At 50.6% G+C, this 22,161-nt stretch overlaps 9 protein-coding genes across 9 annotated transcripts; 5 read left to right on the forward strand and 4 right to left on the reverse strand.

The window, feature by feature from the left end:
* Positions 1-1,231: 1,231 nt before the first annotated feature.
* NCS54_01064600 (Aldolase-II domain-containing protein) lies at positions 1,232-2,167 on the forward strand (the record flags this gene model as incomplete). Its single annotated transcript, XM_053155947.1, has 2 exons — positions 1,232-1,457; positions 1,524-2,167. 2 exons carry the CDS (start codon positions 1,232-1,234, stop codon positions 2,165-2,167), a joined length of 870 nt encoding a protein of 289 aa, XP_053011922.1.
* An 853-nt stretch (positions 2,168-3,020) lies between these two features.
* NCS54_01064700 (AAA domain-containing protein) lies at positions 3,021-5,581 on the forward strand (the record flags this gene model as incomplete). The annotated part of the gene is made up of 5 exons (XM_053155948.1): positions 3,021-4,316; positions 4,367-4,754; positions 4,844-4,909; positions 4,961-5,158; positions 5,214-5,581. Exons 1-5 carry the CDS (start codon positions 3,129-3,131, stop codon positions 5,579-5,581), a joined length of 2,208 nt encoding a protein of 735 aa, XP_053011923.1. The 5' UTR covers positions 3,021-3,128.
* A 612-nt stretch (positions 5,582-6,193) lies between these two features.
* On the reverse strand, positions 6,194-6,988 carry NCS54_01064800 (Hypothetical protein; the record flags this gene model as incomplete). The annotated part of the gene is made up of 1 exon (XM_053155949.1): positions 6,194-6,988. One exon carries the CDS (start codon positions 6,986-6,988, stop codon positions 6,194-6,196), a length of 795 nt encoding a protein of 264 aa, XP_053011924.1.
* A 2,481-nt stretch (positions 6,989-9,469) lies between these two features.
* NCS54_01064900 (MFS domain-containing protein) lies at positions 9,470-11,245 on the reverse strand (the record flags this gene model as incomplete). The annotated part of the gene is made up of 4 exons (XM_053155950.1): positions 9,470-9,584; positions 9,632-9,884; positions 9,932-10,962; positions 11,013-11,245. 4 exons carry the CDS (start codon positions 11,243-11,245, stop codon positions 9,470-9,472), a joined length of 1,632 nt encoding a protein of 543 aa, XP_053011925.1.
* A 1,004-nt stretch (positions 11,246-12,249) lies between these two features.
* On the forward strand, positions 12,250-15,027 carry NCS54_01065000 (Alpha-L-rhamnosidase; the record flags this gene model as incomplete). Its single annotated transcript, XM_053155951.1, has 2 exons — positions 12,250-14,046; positions 14,095-15,027. 2 exons carry the CDS (start codon positions 12,250-12,252, stop codon positions 15,025-15,027), a joined length of 2,730 nt encoding a protein of 909 aa, XP_053011926.1.
* Positions 15,028-15,663: 636 nt separating this feature from the next.
* NCS54_01065100 (AMP-binding domain-containing protein) lies at positions 15,664-17,313 on the forward strand (the record flags this gene model as incomplete). The annotated part of the gene is made up of 1 exon (XM_053155952.1): positions 15,664-17,313. The coding sequence occupies one exon, from the start codon at positions 15,664-15,666 to the stop codon at positions 17,311-17,313; it is 1,650 nt and encodes a 549-aa protein (XP_053011927.1).
* A 166-nt stretch (positions 17,314-17,479) lies between these two features.
* NCS54_01065200 (Hypothetical protein) lies at positions 17,480-18,583 on the reverse strand (the record flags this gene model as incomplete). Its single annotated transcript, XM_053155953.1, has 5 exons — positions 17,480-17,918; positions 18,045-18,061; positions 18,116-18,233; positions 18,313-18,473; positions 18,569-18,583. The coding sequence occupies 5 exons, from the start codon at positions 18,581-18,583 to the stop codon at positions 17,480-17,482; spliced, it is 750 nt and encodes a 249-aa protein (XP_053011928.1).
* A 525-nt stretch (positions 18,584-19,108) lies between these two features.
* NCS54_01065300 (Hypothetical protein) lies at positions 19,109-21,476 on the forward strand (the record flags this gene model as incomplete). The annotated part of the gene is made up of 3 exons (XM_053155954.1): positions 19,109-19,395; positions 19,440-20,030; positions 20,078-21,476. 3 exons carry the CDS (start codon positions 19,109-19,111, stop codon positions 21,474-21,476), a joined length of 2,277 nt encoding a protein of 758 aa, XP_053011929.1.
* A 235-nt stretch (positions 21,477-21,711) lies between these two features.
* NCS54_01065400 (DUF3669 domain-containing protein) lies at positions 21,712-22,140 on the reverse strand (the record flags this gene model as incomplete). The annotated part of the gene is made up of 1 exon (XM_053155955.1): positions 21,712-22,140. One exon carries the CDS (start codon positions 22,138-22,140, stop codon positions 21,712-21,714), a length of 429 nt encoding a protein of 142 aa, XP_053011930.1.
* Between the last annotated feature and the right edge of the window lie 21 nt (positions 22,141-22,161).

Below are 22,161 nucleotides of genomic sequence, written 5' to 3' on the forward strand. Positions count from 1 at the left end.
GGATGTTCTGAGAAGCACTAATGTTGGACAATTGAAGCTCAAATTGACGGGATCTTCATCCTTATATACCTCCTCATATGAGTTGCCTTTATGGCGTCAACCAAGTCAATCTAAGATACATGAGTCCGAAAGTCCGAAAATCTCATACAAGATAAATCATTTCCCATATAAGGACAGGTACACAGGGCCCGAAAGACCGAAAGTCCGAATACAAGCCAAGAATTATGTTATTAACGATCCTTCGAGCTGAACTTGACCGTCAAGTGGCGGGTCCTCAAGGGTGGTAAGCAGTAAGGATGGGGCCACTCATGGGTGGTCAAGCGAGGAGGATTATAAATCAAATAATCAGTCTTGCGTCACGCACAGAAGCTTGAAGAATTTTGATCTTCCTGATGAGCATTGTTTGATCCTTTTATTGGAGAAGATCTTTCACGTGCATTCTTCACAATAGCCACACAGGATGCGGCGCTGGTTATGGCCAAGATCCGGATTAGCTTAATTTTAAGGTTGACGTAGCTCATCGAGGCGTCTATTAATAGGTTTAACCTATCGCTCTATATAACTTACTTGGGCACTGTGCCATATATTGACGTGCATCCTGGGTTAATATATTTAAATTGGTATTCAGTATCAATCCTCATGACGTGGATGGCGCCTCAGGCGAACCTTGGACAAGTTTGTGACCAAATAGTCGCCAGACAGGAAACGATATCCTAACAGGAAAAGATCTTCTGTGCTCATATTGGATTCTCTTTACTCTCTGCTGAGTTAGTATGGCTTGCGTTTGTGGTGCTATTTCTTATGGGCCTGATACCAATGTGATGATAAAACCGTGCCATCAACTGATATGCCTATCTTTATGAGAAGAAGCCATACTAGTAATTGGTTTTTTAAGAACTAGAAAAAGGTCGTGAATAGTTAGGTGATGGCACGCATGCCCCCTAAATACAGCCACGGATAAGGGGCGGATATGTCCACAGTTGATTCTGTCCCTTTGGCGGATAAGGACACAGCGCCAATGCCGTCATGCGCCTCAAGATGGTAACATGCGGATGATACCCGAAAACCTACGGCACACATCCGGGTGACTAAACACGATTCACCACTCAGAAGACGCCGGTTATATATGACCTCCCCCGCCGTCAACATTTCCTCTTGTATTGTTCAAGTGCCTATCAGACGACAGAACTAGCTCGGGTGTATACTCCCTTTGATCGTGAGAACATCAATCATGTCTTCGACTGCCACTATCACAACCACAGCCACTCCGCCAAGCCAGTCCAGCTTGAATGTCTCGACAGACAAGGATGGCAAGGTGAAGCGGCTGCAAAAGATTCCACAGTTTCCAACAAAGGAGGCAACAAGACGGTGGCAACTAGAGCAAATGGCCGGGGCTTTCCGCGTTTTTGCGAGACTCGGCTATGCAGATGGAAGCAGTGGTCACATTAGCTTGAGAGGTAGGCCCCGAGAAATGATCAGGCCTGTGATCTACCAAGACACCTGATACTAACGACTGAGTATAGACCCTGTTCAGCCAAACACCTTCTGGATAAACCCTTACGGCGTCCACTTTGGTCTCATCAAAGTGTCTGACCTTGTCCACATTGATGAAGAAGGCAACCGAATTGGCGGCGCAGACAAGCTCGTCAACAAGGCCGGCTTCATCATCCACGCTGCTATTCACAAGCGTCGTCCCGACATCAACGCCGCCTGCCATCTGCATAGCCCCTATGGCCGCGCATGGTCGACCTTTGGCAAGCCAATTGAGATGATCAACCAAGACAGCTGCATGTTCTACAAGGACCTTGCCGTGTACGCTAATTTCGGCGGTGTTGTGTTTGCCAAGGAAGAGGGCGCTCGTCTTGCTGATGCGCTCGGTGCTACGAAGAAAAATATCATTCTGCAGAACCACGGCCTGCTGACATCAGGAGGCACCATCGGTGAAGCTGCGGCGTTCTTTATCGCTTTGGAGAGGGCATGTCAGGCTCAGCTGCTCGTCGAAGCGGCTGTCGCTCCTGATGGATCTCAGCTCGCCAAGACCCTGGTGAGTGATGAAGAGGCGCAGTACACCAAGGACGGGACTGGGACTCCCGAGGTCATGTATCTGCAGTTTGAACCCGAGTATCAGTATACGCTGAAAGAGAGTGGAGGCGACTTCCTTCTATAGTTCCAAGACAGTCGTGAATAAGACCCATTTTTCAACATATGTTCTGCCAAGCGAAGTTACTCCCCTTCCTGCAGAGGTAGAAAAGGTATCAGGCGTAGGAGTTAGAAATATAGTTGTCAACACCGCTTTTTGATTGCCATTGATGGGTGCCTTCTTTTGCGGGGTTGGAGTGCCCCAGAAATATGCCAGTGCTGCAGAAGTGTGCCTCGTTGGGTCCAAAGTCTCGGTGACCGATTGTCACTCAGAAGAGGTATGAGCTATAAAAGAATGTTGCTATAATGCATAGCATAGAAGCTGTTGGGAAAGAACGAGAGCTGACAAGAAAAGAAGGCAAGACAATCCAAGATGGCGTACGGAGCGGAGCTGAAAAAGGTCGTCATCAGCTGGTCAGGGTTATTCTTCAGCTATCCACGATCCGCGCAACTCCAAGTTTCCCACCAATGTGACAGGTCGCAAAAAGCAAAACGGCTCAGTTATGGCATGCCATATGATATCATAACACATAATTGTAGGCCAGTGAGGTCTTGGGATGGGCTTGAGCTGAGATACACCAAGTGAGCTGGCATGTCTAGCATGTCTATCCCAGGAGGCCTCAACTCGACTCGGCCGGTCTGAGAGTGGCCGATAGGGTGAGATTTTTAATAAAGCTCGAACAAGGGTTTGGGAAATCTCCCGGAAGAAGGCTGCTCAGGTATGTTCAGGCTGCATGCAGGTGGCCCAATGGGTAGGCCTTCAGCTGCCTCGGTATCGCAATCTGGAACTGAGATATCTGGCCTGAGGCCCCAAAAAAAGCAGAAATACCCCTTTAAGGGAACAGAAAGCCTAAACGTCAAGTCTTTTCTCACAAACCTATGTTTATCACCCACCCCCTTCCTTTTTCTTTTCCGGCTCGCTCGCCTGGAGAATCTCTCAACCCCGGAACCTAGACCGAAGGCCCTTGGCAAACAAGATATCACACAGAATGCAGGGCACCAAAGCGACCAGGCTTGAGGACCAGCTCACTGCCATTCAAGACGTGTTTGATGACGAAAAATTCACCACCAAGGCGCTTCAGTCAGAAATAGGCCACAATGACGACTTTGCGCCAAGTGAAGACAGTGTTCGACAAGAGGATGAGGATTCCCATCATTCCCAGGCCCCTGTCAATAAAGAATCGACTCGGTCGAAGCAAACATCTACGTCTTTCGGAACTAAGACTGGGGAAAACGACACAGAGTTTAGCGGCGGTTCCTCCACGAGGGACTATTCATCAAGCCATTCTAGCTCTGACAGAGACGAGGTGAAGGATGACGAATACGAGCACGGCGGGAAAGCTGAAATAAAGCACCTTTATGAGACGAGGGAGAAAAACGTTGCTGGAGAAACGATCTACTCGACCAAAGTTCCAATTGCCAGTGGTATTCAGCAGAAGCTTGACAGGGCCCTCTGTGGAAGGGACGAGGCCAGGGACTTTGCTATCCTCCACTATCACAATGCCACTCTCCAGACAGACTTTATCGTTGTTCAGAGCCCTGAGCTGAAGAACTGTCTCGCAGATATACTGTCTGGCTGCGTCGATATTGATGCTGCAGCCCCGACCGTTGAGCTTCGGCCTCCTTTCATGGGCTTGGTGCAACGTTGGGATCGCTTACTCTTTGCAGAAAAGACCATAGACAACGAAAAGTCAAAGGGGCTTCTTCATCTTCTACGGGAAACCCTAGAGACAGAGCTGCATAGTTCTTTTCAAGCCTTCAATGAGGTCCGCAAGACTGGCTACACCACCTTTACCAACATTCTAATGGCATTCGTGCCTGGCGAGATCGTACTGAGATCCAAGGATGGCGTGCTTTCGGCCGGCATCCTCCAGCATGCGTCCATCGAGAAAGAGTTTATGGGAGGTCTCGTATGCATACTACGAGTCCAGGTGTTGGATTGGAATGGGAAGACCCTTGGGTACAGAGAAAAGACTTGGAAGATTGAGAGCTTCCAGGGATTCCGCAAGGCGACGGATCTCGACGCTTTCCCTCTCGCGGCTCATCCAGATCAAGAGAAACTGAAGAAGCTTTTGACTGACAGAGGAAGGGCCTTTGAAGGTTTATGCGGTCAGCATACCAAAAACTACAATGGATTGGTGCATTTAGAGTCTGGATGGGAACGAAAGACAATATTTGTATGTGGCTTTTGGTCCTTACTATTGCGCTCATTACTCACTGGCTCTAGATATCGGAACGCATAATCGTCGACGCCAGTGCCTTTTACAGGTTCCAGCATCATTCAGTTCCGGACCTAACAGAGCTCGAAAGTGAGGAGGGGAAACAGGGGACACATCCCCCTGATTCCCCTAGTGACAGTCACACAAGGAGTCAACAGCAAACCGCCCTGACTGAAAAGCAGTGCATGTTGGCGGTACCACGCGTCAAGGGGTTCGCCCTCAGTATGAAGAAGTGGTTCGAATTTGCCGTTAGTGACATCACTCCTATCACCTGGAATGAGAAGCTGCTGGGCAATCTCGTCATCCCGGATGAAGAGAAACAACTGCTTCTTGCCCTAGTTGCACATACTGCGAAAGAGGAGGATGGAGGTTTTGATGACTTTATAGAAGGAAAAGGTATTGAGAACTGACCAAGATTTCCATTTTATGTTTCCCTAGGTATTCTGGGACTTGTACAACTTAGTGCTAACCTCTTGGACATCTAGGAAAGGGGTTGATCTTACTTCTTGCCGGACCACCAGGAGTGGGCAAGACTTTGACCGCCGAATCAGGTATTTCTATCTAGGAATAGTTTTGCTAGTACAAGACTGATTCTAGTTTAGTAGCCGAAGAGCTCAAGAGACCCTTATACAGGGTCGGGGCTGGCGACCTGGGCCTTTCAGCTGATGATGTCGAATCTTCTCTGAAAGAAGCTTTCCGTCGATGTTCGCACTGGAATGCAGTGCTACTCATTGATGAGGCTGATGTGTTTCTGGAGAAGCGATCTAGCGATAGGCTTGCTCAAAATGAGCTGGTATCAGGTCAACATACCAAAACCAATTTTTCAGAGAGGACTTTGCTAACCGCCGGCTCTAGTTTTCTTGACGTTGTTGGAATATTACCAAGGCGTTCTCATCCTTACCACCAACAGGACCGAGAAAATAGACCCAGCTTTCGAGTCTCGTATCGATATTATACTGACTTACGACCACCTGAGCCAAGACGCCCGAAAGCAGATTTGGTCCAACTTCATAAGTCGGCTACCTCCAGGCTCTGTTGGTCTTGATGACGCAGACTTGGACAACCTCTCGCGGTGGGATATCAACGGGAGGCAGATAAAAAGCGCCATCAAGACTGCACGGATCATGGCAGCTAATGAAGGTGCACCCCTTGGCGTGCGCCATCTAGACATTGTGCTCAATATTCGAAGAAGAGGTTCCAAGGTTCTTGGTACGCAGGGCTAACCTCGATTCGCGGTATGGCGGAGCGTGTGGTCAGAAGGACATAGATGAAACCTCTAGGAGTAAATACACGTCGAGAACTCAAAGGAGATAGCCAGTTATGTCTCACCGCTCCTCATAGTTGCAATACAAACCCTGGTGGTTCTGTTAACTAGAGAACCTATTCACATCTACGTATCCTAGAAAGGGTGAAAAAGAAAATCTAATGAGCTTTGGCTTCTGAGGCCATTGTGTTTTGAGATTTCGCAATGATCAAGGGACTCTATTGGGATACCTATTCACAGATAAACACAAATCTAGAGCAATACACAGCTCCTTTGCTTCCCACAGAGACAGAAAGAAAGTCAGATAGTAGTAAAGATGGTGCTCAACACGATCCTAGTCTTGAAACCCAATTTGAATATTAATACGACTTGATATGTAGACAGTATTGGAAAATAATAATAGGTATTAGTGAACAAACTAATCTACTTGTGTCATATGTCAAATATCTAGTCAGCTTATAAAGTACAACACAGATTCCTTTACAGCATCGTATATGTTAGCCCAGTGATTTCCTGCTCGTATGCGAAAAGCCCAACCTCACCCTATGATTACATTCTACTAGAGGCCGTTTCAAACCCGGTCCACAATAAACTCAAAGGAAGAGTACTCGTCAGGAACATTGTCGGGATCTAAAAGATAGATGGCAGTATCATATGTCTGCGCGGTGAGAACATGCCACGCCGTCCTTGGAGTCGAGTCAACCGAGCAAAGAAGCTTCTGCCCAAACTCCAAAGGAGGCTCACACAGGACGAACTGTTCGTCTCCCGTGACATCCGATAGTGGCCTGGCCCGAAGTGTGACATCTGTCTGGGAATCGGCCGAGGCGTAGAAATCGCCCATCATGAGGCGGTTCGTAGACTCTTGGACGTGGAACTCGCCGAATTTGTAGAGGTCGTCGCCTGGTGTTATGGAATAAAGGTTCAGACGAATCTCGGAGTCGGTAATGTCGTCCCGGTAGAGGGGGTTGGAGCCTCTGATGCTATCAGCGTCGGTGTTGGCAACGTAAATGTAGAACGTGGGGATGGGCTCCACGCTGCTGGCGGAGCTGGAGACGCCGCTGGTGGTCGAAGTGGCTTGCGAGGTGCTTGACAGCTGCGTGATAGTCTCAGTGGTTGATGCGGATGATTTCTGAGAGGTGGTTGATGCGACCTCGGTGCTCGATGTGACCCCAGTGGTTGATGTAGCATCTTCAGTGGAACTTAGCGTGGCGACAGTGCTCGTCGAGGACGATGCGTCATCGGTTGTGCTGGATGGGACATTCTCGGTGCTGGAGAGGGAAGAGACGGATGGCAGGCAAGGCCCGGCTATGCTGCCAGTGAACAGCGACGCGGCTGTGATGAAGCCGTAGATCAAGCGCGACTGCATGGTGTCTTTGGATTGAGTGATTTTACAGAAACTCTGTAAGAACAATAAGATGACGAATCCCCCATTAGAAAGAGAGACTTATATGAGGACTGAAAGGGGTTTGTGTTTACGAGGCCCACTTTGAAATCGTTAGTTTCTGTAATAGTCTCGAAGATAGCCTCTCTTCGCGGTGGGCGACCCGGCGCGAGGCGTCCTTTAAGGGAGGCGAGACTTGTGGAAATAACGTCATGGGCCATGCTTCCGCGTATCTTGATCGAATAAACCCCCTGTCGTAATATTTTGCATATTAGTGGCGCTTTCAGTCCCCCGGGGTTTGTCACTCTTGTGCTCTCCCAGTTTTAGAGCCAGTCCTTAGCCCCAAGGCAGTTTTGTCCAACTTGATTAGCCGAGTGCGACTAGGATCTGTCGACCTTGAAGACTATGATCTAAATATTCTCGTGGCAGAATGTCAACAGCAGACACATAAAGAGAGTTATCAAGGCTGCGCGTTCCTTGCGCTTAGGTGGTGATCTGGCAGAGATAGGCTTACTGCCAAGATAACACTGAGTTAAGCGGTATTTTGTCAAGGATAATATGAAACCTATAAGCTCAGTCAGGAGTATGTTATTTAAAACAGCTCTCACTCCTTTCAACCTCTTCTCTTGAGCTTTCGAAATGTTAGTTGTCGCAACTCTGATGTCCCCCATAAGGCTAAATACTTGTATTCGCCTGCAAACACTTTGACTGCGAAGGCCCTGATATCAACTCTGGTATTTGAGTATCCAGTCATAACTGTCCCGGCCCAACATGGTGATGGCATGAGTGCAGTTCAGAACCTGTATTTACAACCATTCAGGTTTCGTGGTCTAACGGTCATGACTGCGGATTCTGATTCCGCCAGCGAGGGTTCGACTCCCTCCGAGACCTTTCATTTCGCGCTTCAAGGTGCCCATCCCAAGAGAATGGCATGCTTGATTGCTCAGCTTTTTGCCTCCAGATTATGTAGAGGTAGACACTGAGTACACGACTGTCCATAGGGAGTGGTAGCTTGACGGATGTATGCAAAGCCAATGCTTTGGTAGAAAAGTGGGTGTGTGAGGCATGTGGAGTTGATGGGTCATGAACCCCCTGGGAGCCGGACTGCTCTTCATATGGATCTTTTCACCTCTGGGTGGTCAGTCTCTGCTGCGTATTCTAGGGTCACGTCTGGACCTTTTATATGCAGACTAGCTACCTTCAACTCAATTGCTCCAAGCAGCAGCACAGCATGTGGGTTTTTGACTACGACATCACTATCCTTCAACCCTATTATGACTAAGACAACGTCACCTACCAGAACGGAACCATCTACGTCACTCGTCACGGGCTCATCAGCACGACATGGAACTTTGGCGTTGATCGATTCGTCGATCCCTTCTGGCTCAACACTTCACTCTTGTCCGAAAGACTCGGCTGGAGTCGCCCTCGTACAACTGCGTTCACACGGCCCCTTATTTTCAAGAATGAGACGGGGATCGAGTCGAAAGCGGCAAACCTCTTTTTCGACGCCCAAATCTCGCCTGGGGGCAGCGTCGAAGAAGATTGGCCCTATACGATTGCAGCTAAATGTGGGATGAAGCAGAAATACGTCGAGTCGCGATTGTCCTGCTCCCGCTCCAGAACAAGCCTGCAAAACTGCACCGTCGTCGCCCAGCGCCCTTCCCGCCGGCGGCATGCCCCCGAGGATATATCACCACTATCATTTCCCTCTACGCTGCATTGGGTCTCTATGGGATTACCAATAGCAGCGGGGACAGCCGTTACTGGAAGGGCAGACCTGTCAATGAGGTATCTAACCGACTCTAAGTCAGGGCATACCACCAAGAGCATTACCATTGGCGCATTCGAGAAACTGGGTGATGCCTTGTTTAGCCGCTGGTTATCTCAGCTGTTCAATACATATCTTGTCCCCTCGCAGACTGATATGGGGACGCAAGGCACGATCGACGGGATGCAATCCTTCTCAGAAAACGTAACGACATCGGCAATACACCATATACAAGCCCTGGATCGCCCTCTGCTTCGTGTCGTGCATCGTGCTGCTGTGCAGTGGCGTTCTCAGCGTGGTCTTTGCCCACCTTGCTGACGGCCCCGAGATTCTCGGCTATCCGTCGACAGCCGTGCGGGACTCCAAGTTCGTCGAGCTACTACCCGAAGTTGGAAGTATGACGGCAATAGATGTCACGAAGACGATGAGGGGTGAGCGACTCCGATATGGGATCACGCACCTGACGAGAAAGGGGAAGCGCTTATTGGGGGTCGGCCATGAAGCAGAGACGGAACAGATCAAGTACAGGTTCGATTCAGGGGTATAATTGAGACATACAGAGTGAAGGTAGATGGACCTGGAAGACGAGTAATATGATCTCAGGTTCTTTCTTTTCCCAGCCCTTACCCCAACTGCCAGTTGGCATATCAGGCATTGCCAGGTATGAGAAATCTCGTTGCTGTGTGATCATTGCCTTATTCATCACCTTCATCAACCTTGACAATGCGCTGGGTGGCCGTCTCCGTCTTGTGGAATCGCCAAGGGCGAACCTTTCTCTCAAATAACTCGTCCAACTCGGCAGGTGAGCGACTGTAAAACGTCAGAGCAAGATCAATGTGACGACAGACTGAACAAACCTAGCAGTTTCGGGAATCAAGAACCACATGGCGACAGTAAAGGGCAGACCAAGTCCAGCGTAGAACCAGCCCGTCTTGAGACCCCAGTTCCACTGGTTGGTGTTGACCATGTAAGGGGTGAGGACGTTCATAACCACGCCAGCAACACACGTCGATGCAGCGCCGAAGCCAGCTGTATAGGGTCTCAAGCGCTGAGATGAGATTTCACCGATGAATCCCCAACCGGTAGCGCCGTTGGAGACCATTCCAAGATCTAGCAGTTGGTGAGCGAGAGTCAATCTTGGAAGCATTATCACTTACTCCAAAGAACTGCAAAGACAACCATGAGATAGTTGGTGGCAGAAACCTGTGGCACAACCCCTAGGATGCCAATAGCGGTAGTTGAAACCCAAGATAGAGTTGTACCGCTGCAAGAAAGTCTGCGACGACCAACCCAATCCGCGGCAAAGACCAAGGCGATACCGGCGGCGACATTGATGCCGGAAGTAATGCAAGTGTACTTGAAGGGATCAGAGATGCCAGCTTGTTGGAAAAAGTAGCTTCCAAATGTTCCAAAAAGGGTGAGGCCAATGAATTGCTGGGTAAGCAAAGTCCACAGCGCGATGAGAGTGCGTAGTCCGTCTGTGCCCTGGAAGATGGCATACCACTTTTCACGGCGCTGATCAGCAGCGACGGTACGCTCGTGGTCAATCGCCATGGAGAGGAGTTGAAACTGCTGATCAACATCATAGTCCTTGACGCCGTGGTTGAGGATTCGCAGGGACCTCTTGGCCTGTTCATGCTTGCCCCGACTGACACACCAGGCAGGCGATTCAGGGACAAGAAGGTAGATCAGAATCATGAGACCGATCTGCGCCCATTGGGTATAGATGGGCGTGAGCCAGTCATGGCGGTCGGTCTGAGAGAGGACCTGCAAGGCGACAGGCGCCATGAACTGGCCCACGGTGAACCAAAGACTATAACTCATGAGCAGACCACCACGAATTCGAATAGGCGCGACCTCAGAGATGTAAGTCGGAATAGTAGACTGCAAGCATCCCACGCCAATACCCGCAAGCAACTTGGCAATAAGCCAAACCTCCCATCTCCTCGCCAGACTTTCGCACAGAACGCTGCAGGCGAGGATGAACCAGTACCAATACATGGCTACCTTGCGGCCGAAACGGTCGGACACAAAGGTCAAATGGGTCATGCCGATGATCTGGCCGACCGACATGATGGAACTCCAGCCGGCGAGAATGTCGGAGGCGAGGAAGGGTTCGCCAGCATCGTTGAGCTTTGTGGCGAATTGGTGGACAAAGCCTGGGTTGGCGATGATGTTGCCATTGATGCTGTACATGTTAACAAGGATGGGTAGCAGGTGTGGAAGGCTTGTAAATACCCAATCTGGTAGCCATCGGTAGCAGCACTGAAGGTGACTGCAAAGCAGATGGCGGCGTTGACCTTGAAGGCCTTGACAGTCTCCCAAAGAGAAAGAGTCTCGTAGCCAGAGATGCCCTGACCTTTGGAGGCAGCGTCTAAGGCAAGGTCCTTGCGAGTGATGCCATGTTCGTTGTCAGCCGGGTTGTCGTGCTGACTGATGTCGGGCTTGGCCTCGATACTCTCACGAGCCATTGTGGATATTATCACGGATGATTCAACAAGTCCGGCTCAATAATGCCTCCACATTTCAACAGATGGGACTAGCATCCTCAATTTATACAACCTCAGCATGAGCAACACCAACCAGCTTGACGCCTGTTCTACGCCTAAACTACGGCCCAAGAACTTGGCGATTCTTGGGAAATAGGACGACTCCTCGCTGTTTACGGACGATACCCCAGGTCTAACCCCAGGTTTCCAGCGAGTTGGGCATGGTTTCACGAGTCATGTTCCCCAGACTCGAGAGACAAGGCGGGGAGGAGCGCGGGGCCGGGGTGACTATTCTACATGGGTATGGCATCGGCAATGGCTCGGAGAGGTAGAAGAAATGGAGATCGCTGTGTTAACGTTTGGTCGGCATGTCAATCCACCGAAACAGCGCGATTCATGATGGTTGTTTCGGTGGGGACAGAGCGGAAGCGCAGATACAAGAACCCACGTTCGCGCCCATCTTGACCGAAGAAGAGATCCTCCTCTATCCAGTTTGAGCATCCTCTTCGCTGTGTGCGTGATCCTGCGGGTTTATCAGCTTCAAAGCCATCCCGTAGTTTAACCATGATCCACCAAAAACATCCTCATCTGACCATACATTACCGTATCAGGCAATGTGAAGCGTTCGCGGAGAAGGATACAGCCCGACAACTGGGGACAGGGATGGAGACACTTGTAACCTTGAGATCCACTACTAGTTCCGAATAATTGGCGATTGGCTGCTGTCTCAGAAGGTCGCCGTTTCGGGCCATCATAGGCCGACCTGACATGAGGGGTTACCTTGATGCTCAGACGATGACGCTCCATTAATCGTTCTTAAGACGATAATTCGGCATCGATTGAACCGATAAAACAAGGTCCGACTTCCACAAAGAACAGAGAGTGAACTTTAGGCTAAAAGCAAGAACTAGAAAATATATCCCGAGGCCGTCCAAACTATCCTCCTCCTGGACTCCAAGTGCCAGTCAATGTAACCCCGCTTCACCATGTCCTCCCTCAAGGTCGTCGACGTTCGTTTTGAGCATTATCGCCCGGAAAACACTCTTGGCGTGCACGAGACGAAACCTCGCATCTCGTGGCGATTCGAAAATGCCCCCGAGAATTTTACGCAAGAAGAGTATGAGCTTCAGCTGAGCAAGGTCACTCGAGGGGAGACTGCAGAGGTCTGCTCTGTCAAGAGGACGTCTCCCGACTCACAGTTGGTTGCTTGGCCACACGAGGAGTCTATTCAATCCCGTGAGATATACTCCATCCGCGTCAGAGCCCGAGGAAAGGGACAATCAGAGTCCACTGCCTGGAGCGAGCCTGCGACTCTAGAGGCTGGCCTCTTTGACAGAAAAGAATGGACCAGCAAGCTCATCTCAGCACCCTGGTCAGACGACAACAACGACAAGCCCCAACCTGCAGACCTATTCCGCAAAGAGTTCAAGGTTGACTCTGATGTTCAATCAGCAAGACTTTACATCACAGCCCAAGGAATCTACGAAGCCGAGCTCAATGGAAAGCGAGTTGGCGATTACTTCTTGGCTCCTGGCTGGAACTGCTATGATTCGCAGTTGAACTATCAGACCTACGATGTCACTAGACTTCTCTCTTCCGGCGAGAACTGTCTTGGAGTCCATGTCGCTGAAGGCTGGTATAAAGGCCGACTCGGATTTGAGGGCGGCCAGCGCAACATCTGGGGCTCTCGCACCGGTCTTCAAGCACAGCTTGAAGTTCAGCTAAAGAACGGCAGCACCTATACTGTTGTTACAGACGACACCTGGACAGCCTCACAAGGGCCTATCAAGCTGGCAGAGATCTACGATGGAGAAAAGTACGATGCGACGACAGAAATTCCCGGCTGGTCTAGTCCTGGTGTTGCTTCCGGAGACTGGAAGGCCGTCGACATTCTCCCCCCAATTTCAGAGTCTGTTACTCTCAATGCCGGTTTCTCTGAGCCTGTACGCAGGATCGAGACTGTCAAGCCCACTACACTCATCACAACTCCCTCTGGAAAGACTGTGCTCGACTTTGGACAGAACCTGGTTGGATACATCCGCATCAAGTCCATCAAGGGGCCCCGCGGTCATTCCGTCACCATCACTCACGCCGAAGTTATGGAAAAGGAGGAGCTAGGAATTAGACCTCTTCGTTTTGCTACAGCTCAAGATGTCTACACCCTCAAGGGAGACGAAAAGGGCGAGTCATATGAGCCTCGCTTCACCTTCCACGGTTTCCGATACGCTCAGATCGACAACTGGCCTTCGAAGGAGGATAACTTGCTGGATGTGCTAGAAGCTGTTGTCTGCAATACAGACATGGAGGAACAGGGCACATTTGCATGCTCAGACGACAAGCTCAACCGACTCTTCAGTAACGTCCGCTGGGGTATGAGAGGCAACTTTGTCTCCATCCCGACAGACTGTCCCCAACGCGATGAACGTCTCGGTTGGACCGGTGATCTCGCTCTCTTCGCCCCCACGGCTACCTTTGTCTACGGATGCGTCTCCATCCTGCGAGACTGGCTACAAGATGTTTGGGCGGACCAGAAGAAGCAGAAAGGCATTCCTCCCATGGTGACACCCAATATCCTCCATTACAACAAGTTCTGGGGAAACCCGTGGCCGTGTGCCATCTGGCATGATGTGACTGTTCTCGCTCCTTGGGCTTTGTGGGAGGAGACGGCGGATCCTACCGTTCTGGCGGATCAGTATGAGTCCATGGAGGAGTGGCTGAAGTGTATCCCCAGAAACAAGACGGGTGCTACTCATCTTTGGGACTCCAATTCGATCCAGCTGGCTGTAATAATCCCTTCCCCAAGTTGACATATCAGAACTAACTGTCGATAGGATTGGCTTGATCCCACTGCACCCCCAGACGCACCTCAAAAGGCCCAGGCGAACCCCCATCTAGTCGCCGATGCCTTCCTCATCCGCAGTCTCGACTTGGTAGCCCGCGTTGCAGAGATCCTAGGTCGAACTGAGGATGCTTCGCGCTACAAGTCTGAAGCTGCCAGCGCCCGTGCCGAGTTCAGGGGCGAATACGTGACGCCCAGTGGCCGTATCCTGTCAGAATGCCAGACTTCTTATTGTCTTGCTATCTGCTTCGACCTGCTTGAGTCACATCAGCTCGCTCGTGCTGGTGAGCGTTTGGTCGACATTGTCCGACGCAACGGCTTCTGCGTCGGCACTGGATTCGCCGGTACACCGTTTATCTGTGAAGCTCTGACACGAGCCGGCCACAGTGACGTCGCCTACTCAATGCTCCTAAACGAGACATGCCCGTCCTGGCTATACACCATCTCCATGGGTGCAACAACTATGTGGGAGCGCTGGGACAGCATGTTGCCCGACGGCACTATCAACCCAGGCGAGATGACGAGCTTTAACCACTACGCCTATGGTGCCGTGGCTAAGTTTATGGTTGAGCGCCTAGCCGGTCTCCAACAGTTGGAATCAGGCTGGAAGAAGACAAGAGTGCAACCTGAGATCGGAGGCGAGTTCAAGTGGGCGTCGGCGCAGCACCTGACACCATACGGCATCGTCTCAAGCTCCTGGAACCTGAAAGAAATTGAGGGCGAAAAGGACGCGTTCACCCTTCAAGTCGATGTCGTTGTTCCACCAACAACCACGATGGAGGTTATCCTCCCGGCGCCCGAGGGCCCAAAGACCGAGGTTGTCGGATCTGGCAAGTGGTCATTTAGCACTCGCTACGAGAGGAACTATCAGTGGCCAGTCAAGGCTATTCGTCTGACACTGCCTGGATTGGCCCCGGAGGAGTAGTTGAGCTGGCATTTACGAATGAACGACGTGGCTCGGGGGGTTGCGGTCAAGATACCCTGTCTGGTGACGATGCAGTTTTAAGACTGTTCAGGTAGACCATCCCTATACCTGCAATACAACTCGAGACGCTGTATCTAGTAATTAATCGCTATACACAAGACAGCCAATTCAAGAGCAGCATTGTGACAAGACATTTCTGTTCTTCGTGAGCAGTGAATCCTTCTCTGATTGAGGCAGTGAAAAGATCATCAGCGCTTCTCCATAACAAGTCCCACGCGCCGCCCAGTTCCCAGGTAAGCTGACAAACTCGCTTATTTGGGTGTCAATCACTTGTAGCCTCTTGGGCCGCTCAATCAGACCACCGCCTTATAGGGCAGGGAGTCCATAATTGTAGGCGCAACTTATAACCGCCTTGGTCTATCGAGATGCATGTCAGATCGAGATTGGGAAGAACGGCTTGAAACGCGTCACTGGACTTGGATACATGGACGTGTAAAGATATAAGTTAGAAGTCCCGGCTCATTTCAACTAATTGCTTGGAGCTTGTATTCTCTACTAAAACTTCTCATCAACAGGCGTGGCGAAACACAAGCTATTATATACACTTTCCCCAAGTCCCACCACCAACCTGTTGCAATGACACAAACAAAACATGGAAGGCGTCTTCTGCCTTCCCTAGTCGACGAAATCGCCATATCTGATCCAGGCCGAGTCTTTTACTCTGTGACAAAGACCAACAACCCCGCCGACGGATTCCAAGACATCAACGCCAAAGCCTTTGCCCGGGCCGTCAACCGATGCGCCTGGTATATCGAGAAACACCTCGGACGTGGTTACAACTTTCCAACCCTGGCATTTATCGGTCCTCAAGATGTCGTCTATGCCATCCTCACGCTCGCCTGTGTCAAGACGGGCTACAAGCTTCATCTGCTTTCGCCGCGAAACCCTCTCGAAGCAAGTCTGTTCCTTCTAGAGGAGACCGATTGCAAGACTTTCCTGGTCCCTCCGAAGTTTCCTTTGCCTATCGTGGGACAACTCATTCAGACACGTCGTATGGATGTTTTGGAAATGCCCGCATTGCAGCATTGGCTAGAAGACGGGCACGTAGAGCTGTACCCTTTCACCAAGACCTTTGAGGAGGCGAGATCAGAGCCGTTCGTTGTTTTGCACACTTCTGGCTCAACCGGCATGCCCAAGCCTCTGGTTCAAACACACGGAACACTCGCGACATTGGATGCATGCACACAGCTGCCATCCCTAGGCTTTCCAGACACGTATCCCTCCATGTGCGCTGGATCTCGCGTCTACCTGGCCTTTCCCCTTTGCCACTGCGCCGGTATCTGGATGCTTCTCCCCGGGTGCATCTATGCTGGCTTCACGGTGGTTCTCGGGCCATTCCCCCTTTCCGCGGAGACTGCCAATGCGATCCATGTCCACGGCAACGTGCAGCAAAGCGCCCACGCGCCCTTCATACTAAGCGATCTCGCAAAGAACCCCACGTATCTAGATAACCTCAGTCGTTTGGATCAAGTTACTTTTGGAGGAGGATCCCTCCCCAAGGCAGTAGGGGACGCCATTACCGCCAAAACAAAGCTCCTTAACTGTCTTGGAACGACCGAAAGCGGTGCCCTTCCCTCTCATCTCCTCGACAAAGAAGATTGGCAATACATGAGCTACAGCCATGTCGTCGGCTCAGAGTTTCGTCAAATCTCGGAAGACCTGTACGAACACTTCATCGTCAGGGATCCAAAGCTCGACCTGTACCAGGCCTTCTTTCAGACATTCCCCGAGCTGGACGAGTGGCCTATGAAGGACCTCTACGCAAAACACCCGACAAAGGAGAATCTTTGGCTATATCGGGGACGTACTGACGATGTCATTGTGTTCTCTAGTGGAGCCAACTTGAACCCGATTGAGATGGAGAGCATCATTGATTCCAACCCTGCTGTCAGCACGGCATTGGTCATTGGCACTGGGTACCCTCGATCAGGTCTGCTGGTGGAAGCTGTCAATCCCCCGAAAAACGAAGAGGATCGGAAGAGTTTGGTTGATACAATCTGGCCGTCAGTTGAAGCTGCAAACAAGCCAATTTCTCTGAGCCGCAGAATTCACCCCGACATGATCATCTTCGCATCCGCTGACAAGCCTATGCTAAGAGCAGGCAAAGGAACTGTCCAGCGCAAGCTCACTGTGGATGAGTATTCATCCGAGATCGAGGTCCTCTATAAGGCCACAGAGTCGCTGGGCGTTGGGTTCACCTCCGACTGGGTTCGTGAAGCTCAATAGGGCAGGGTACATTGTTCAATTCCTACCTAGATACTCGTCACAAACACTAGCTCCCAATGGCCCCCTCGCCAAGTGTCCCAGATATATCAATGTCAATTTTGAATCGCTTCATTCACAAGAAATGAGTGTGGTGGCCGATGTGACCTCGTGATGGACAAAGTCCACTCTACCACTGAATGATGTCAGTAAACTCCTTCTGCTGAGGAATCGCATCCCTTTCTACTTTGTCCCCGCACTCAACCTTCATAGCCTCGGCATCAAAGCATGGAACAGCATCCTTGTCTTCATCACAAACTGGCCACAGCTCGCGGCTATCCATGTCACAGTAGAGGCCTTCATCAAGGGAGACAAAGTCAGGATCCCAGGAGGTTTCAGACGTGCAAAGCTCCGTCGTGTTATATCCAGCTTCCTTAGTTACGACTACTCGCGTGCCAGATGTGTATCGACGTTGAGGGCCGATAGCTTTCTTGCGGTTGTTCGGCACAGGCACAGGTCGTCGCATTTGAAGGTCTCGGTATCCCAGGAAGCCTTGGATGCCGCAGTAGCTCTTTGGGTTCTTCGAGTATGGTTTGTTGGGCTCGTGGGCAAAGGTTGGGAAGTGAATGCTGAAAGACTTGGCAAAGAGTCCGTTGGTACCATCGCCGTCGATCCAGGTGCAGGTATGTTGGCCATGAGCGATTGTTAGCTTGTGATGGACTTATGTGTCAAGAAGTGACAAAACTAAGGCTTACCGCTTTCCGTTGTCGACCTTTAAGTAGAAGAGTTAGATCTTGGCTTGCTTCGATAGTTCAGCGTTACTTACATAGACGTTGCTTGGATACCAAGGTAATCCACACACCCGGCCAAAATCACCCAGCCAGGCATATCTCTCGCCTCCAACCCAGGTAATAGTAACATACGCAATACAGTCGGCATCGTCACTGGCATGAAGTGAGACGTAAGTGGCCTGCCGGCCGCTCTTCCTCTATAAGGCCCCCAGTTTCAATCTTCCGATTAGACTCCTCCCCCAGCTTGTCTTGGTTGTTGTTCCAGGTCTGGATCCAACCGATCTTGCCTCCCATCGTACCGCTTCCATCCTTCTTGTCGAGGGCTGCGCGGACGGAGACCAGGGAGTTGCGGCCTTTAGGCACATTATTGAAGACGCTGTCGAGGATGGTGAGCTCGTCCCATCAGCAGCACAGCTGCCCAAGGCTCTCGAATAATCTGAACAATTCATTTATTGTAATTTCGGCATTTCAAATGACAATATGCTTACGGTCGCAGCCCTCATGGCATTGATAGAGGAGCCCCATTTGCTGCTTTGGAGGCATCGCCACGTCAGGTATATTGTACGACCCCAAGGTCATTCCCGAAGGCATCAGAAAAGCCAGCCACGCAGAACTCATGATGTTAAGCCACAGAGGTGAGGGGGCGCAGCATGCAGCATGCAGGTTGCGGCGGTTGTAGGTTGAATCAGCCCTGCTCGCCTCACTGTGCCGCCAGCCTGATTCACTCGACCTCCTCTTAAGATCTTCCTTCAGAGCCTGCTTTCTTCCCCTCATTTCTCACTGAGAGCCCTTTCGACAGCTACACAAACTACGTGGCCCCTACCATTGCCATGGAAATCCTAGGGGCCGTTGCGAGCTCAGTGGCTCTTTGCCAAGCCATCGGTGCAGGCCGGCATATCGTCAGGCTTGTTCACGAGATTCCCGAAATCCAGCATGAGTTCAACGAGCTTAAGCAAGACGCAAGTCACTCGTTCCGGTCAACTCACGCAAGAATGCTTACACCTGGATAGATCAGTCTCATCACAGCGATGCTCAATGACGTCCAGAACGCATCGGGATCTAGTTTAGTATCGGGCGCAACAGGAAATATGCTACTGGAGCGCACTACTCGGCGACTCGAGGAAATCAACAATGAGCTTCAAGGCTTCGTCGAACATTGTGGGAGAGGGTCGACAGACAACAGCACCAGGGCAAAGAAGCGGAAGTGGATAATGCAAAGCGACAAGTTGCAGAAGCTACGCGAAAAGACCATGGACGCCAAAATGAACCTTCATTTCGCCTTTACTTCTCAAACTGGGGGCCTTTTCTGTGAACAGTAAGTGCTAAGTCTGTCAAAGAATGTTGGCTAACAAGGAGCAGAGTCAGCGCACTTCAACATCAATTCGAGATGTTCACGATACACATGTCAAATCGCAGACCGCCAGAGGCCTCCCTGCTCATTGATTCCAGTGATCTTTCAGAGGATGAGCAGATGAAAGGGCCTGAGTCTGAGGCTGCAGAGCCAGCCTCATCCCTGAACAATTCAACTCAAGCTCAGCTTACTTGTCGCAATGAGAGCAGATCATCAACATACGTCACACCCAGTCAACTACAGCAAATCACACCTATGAGAAGAACCAAATGTTCTCATCTCTGCCGCTGCCGCTGCCACTCCAGCCAGAACAAGAGCCGAAGAGCAAACTGGGCAATCCCTTTCCTCGGATCATTGCTCGTTGATTACAGGTCTGCCCCTGGAGCTCAGAAAGCAGTTTGCAATGATAAACACTGCAGTGCAACCACCGATACTATTTTCGAGTTGAAGTACTACTCACCGGCATGGCTATGGGAAGGTATGGTGTCATCAATTAACACGGAGTCTGGCCAGTTTTTTATCTTTATGGATTTCCTCGGCCCTTTAGAGGTTCTTCTACATCTGTGGAAGCAACTCTTACCAGAGCATGACTTTCCGCGGTAAAACTCCTGTTCCTATTGGCAAGCCCAGACTAATTCCTTCACAGGAGTATAGTATGGCTCGTCGAGAGGACACTGTCAACCCGTCGAGGTTTGTCAGACGAGCTTAGATTTTTGCTGAATCTGATCTCGTCTTCTGCGGATGAAATTTGGTGCGAAACACATGTTTGCCAAGCCATCCAGCAACAGCTCGACATATCCCTCATACGCCAAGCGCTTCAAGACGAGCCCTGGACTGTCAATGAATGCAACGCCCTTGGAGACACACCTCTCCACCTTGCCCTATTTCAGCTCGAAGATGCGACGGAGGTTGCTGAGCTCCTAATTGCCATGGGCGCCGATGTTAACCGCCGGAATCACCAGGGTCAAACGCCGCTCATGGCAGCTGCACAAAGGGGCCAATTGGAGTGCATCCGCATCCTATCTCGATCCAAAGGGGCATTGGAAGAAAAAGACAGGAAGGGGTATACGGCACTGCATTGGGCTATCATCTGTAATCAATTTGAGGCAGTCCAGCTGCTGCTTGAATCAGGCTCCCAGGCGGCAGCTCGCAACCTCCATGGGGACACACCACTACATTTTCTCAATGCGAACCACATTCAAGATGAATCAGTCATACAAAAGATTCTACAACTTCTTCTCAAGCACCAGGGCGCCGACATTGAAGCGCGAAATCACATTGGGCAATCCCCGGTAGTGCTGGCAGCGGTCGACAATAGACCCTCTGCTGTCCGCTTGCTTGTAAATGAAGGGGCTTCGTTGCACGGCATTAACAATGGAGGCTTTACTCTTCTTCACTATGCTGCGTTATTGTTCAACCTACAAATCTTACAGTACCTTGATAGTTTGAACCTATCGGGGATCGACCTCAATCATCTCGACAATTCTGGGCGTACCCCATGGGACGCCTTTCAGCTCGCCGTTTTTGTACCTCTACGGAACCTCATCTATTGGCGACGACCCTCTTTTAGCGAGCAGCGAGCATTTGTGAGCCTATACGAAGGCATTCGCAACCGGACGGCCGAGCAAGACATTAACCACCTCGATAAAGTCCTGCACGCATTATCATACCAAGAAACCACTACTGCATTCTCCCTGCTACAAACTATAATCGAGGAGAAGCAAAAATGGTCAAGTGGTCTCGACAAATGGTATCGAATTCTTGCTAGGCAGGTACAGGAAGGGGAATTGGATGCTGTCGTCGAGAGCATCGTGGATTATATTGCGGAGTTGCGGGAACTGATACAAAGCTCGGCCTGGAACCTGCCTTCCATATACACGCCTCGACGAGAGACTAGAGAGGACCAAGATCTTGAGACAGACTATGAAAGTTCTGGGGAGGATGTGTATTCTGACGACGACAGTGATGAGGAAGAATACGAGAGTTCAGAGGCTGAGGTTGGCCCCGGTGGTGAGAGCGACGAAGATCAAAATCACCGGCCTTGAGCCATTTCGATGCAACCGAAGCTCATTGCGGGTACACGGGGTACTTCTTACCGTTTTAAGGTGCACTATTGTTAAAACAGATGAAAAGGGGCATTCAAATCTAGATTGCATCTCGTTACTTTGGTAATAATTCTACTAATGCATTCATTGATGGCAGATCAGATTATATCACAATCCAACACTGGCTTTTAAACTGCGTACATCGGCAGCGGCAACGATCGTTTTCCTTTACCCTTTAGTCGAGCTTGCTTCTGGTTTCGATAATCTTGTCCATCAAACGCACTGGGAGCTCCCTCACACATGGCGACTCATCTTCAAGCATCCGCTCACTAACTCTTAGGAACTGCTCCTGAAAGATCCCCCAAAGCCTCTCATCGGCGGCATTGGAACTCTCAGGCCGTGGGTAGAAGGGATCGTTCCTCCAGAAACACCGAGCGGCAATCTCTAAGCCTTCCTCATCCATGGGCAACGGATTGCAGCAGTCAAAGTCTATAATCCACATGGAATGAGGTCCTAGAATATTTGCTTCAAACTTGCTGGATTCCGAGTTTGACGGGCGAGGGCGGGCAAGGACAAACTCGATATCGTTGGCGTCGATCCTCACGACCCAGAGGAGAAACGCGAGGCCCTCTGCCATCGTCTTTGCGTATGGTTCAATCGACATACCGAGCTCTTCCATTTGGTC

Source organism: Fusarium falciforme, chromosome 8, assembly GCF_026873545.1.
Source record: "Fusarium falciforme chromosome 8, complete sequence".
In the NCBI taxonomy this organism is placed as follows: domain Eukaryota; kingdom Fungi; phylum Ascomycota; class Sordariomycetes; order Hypocreales; family Nectriaceae; genus Fusarium; species Fusarium falciforme.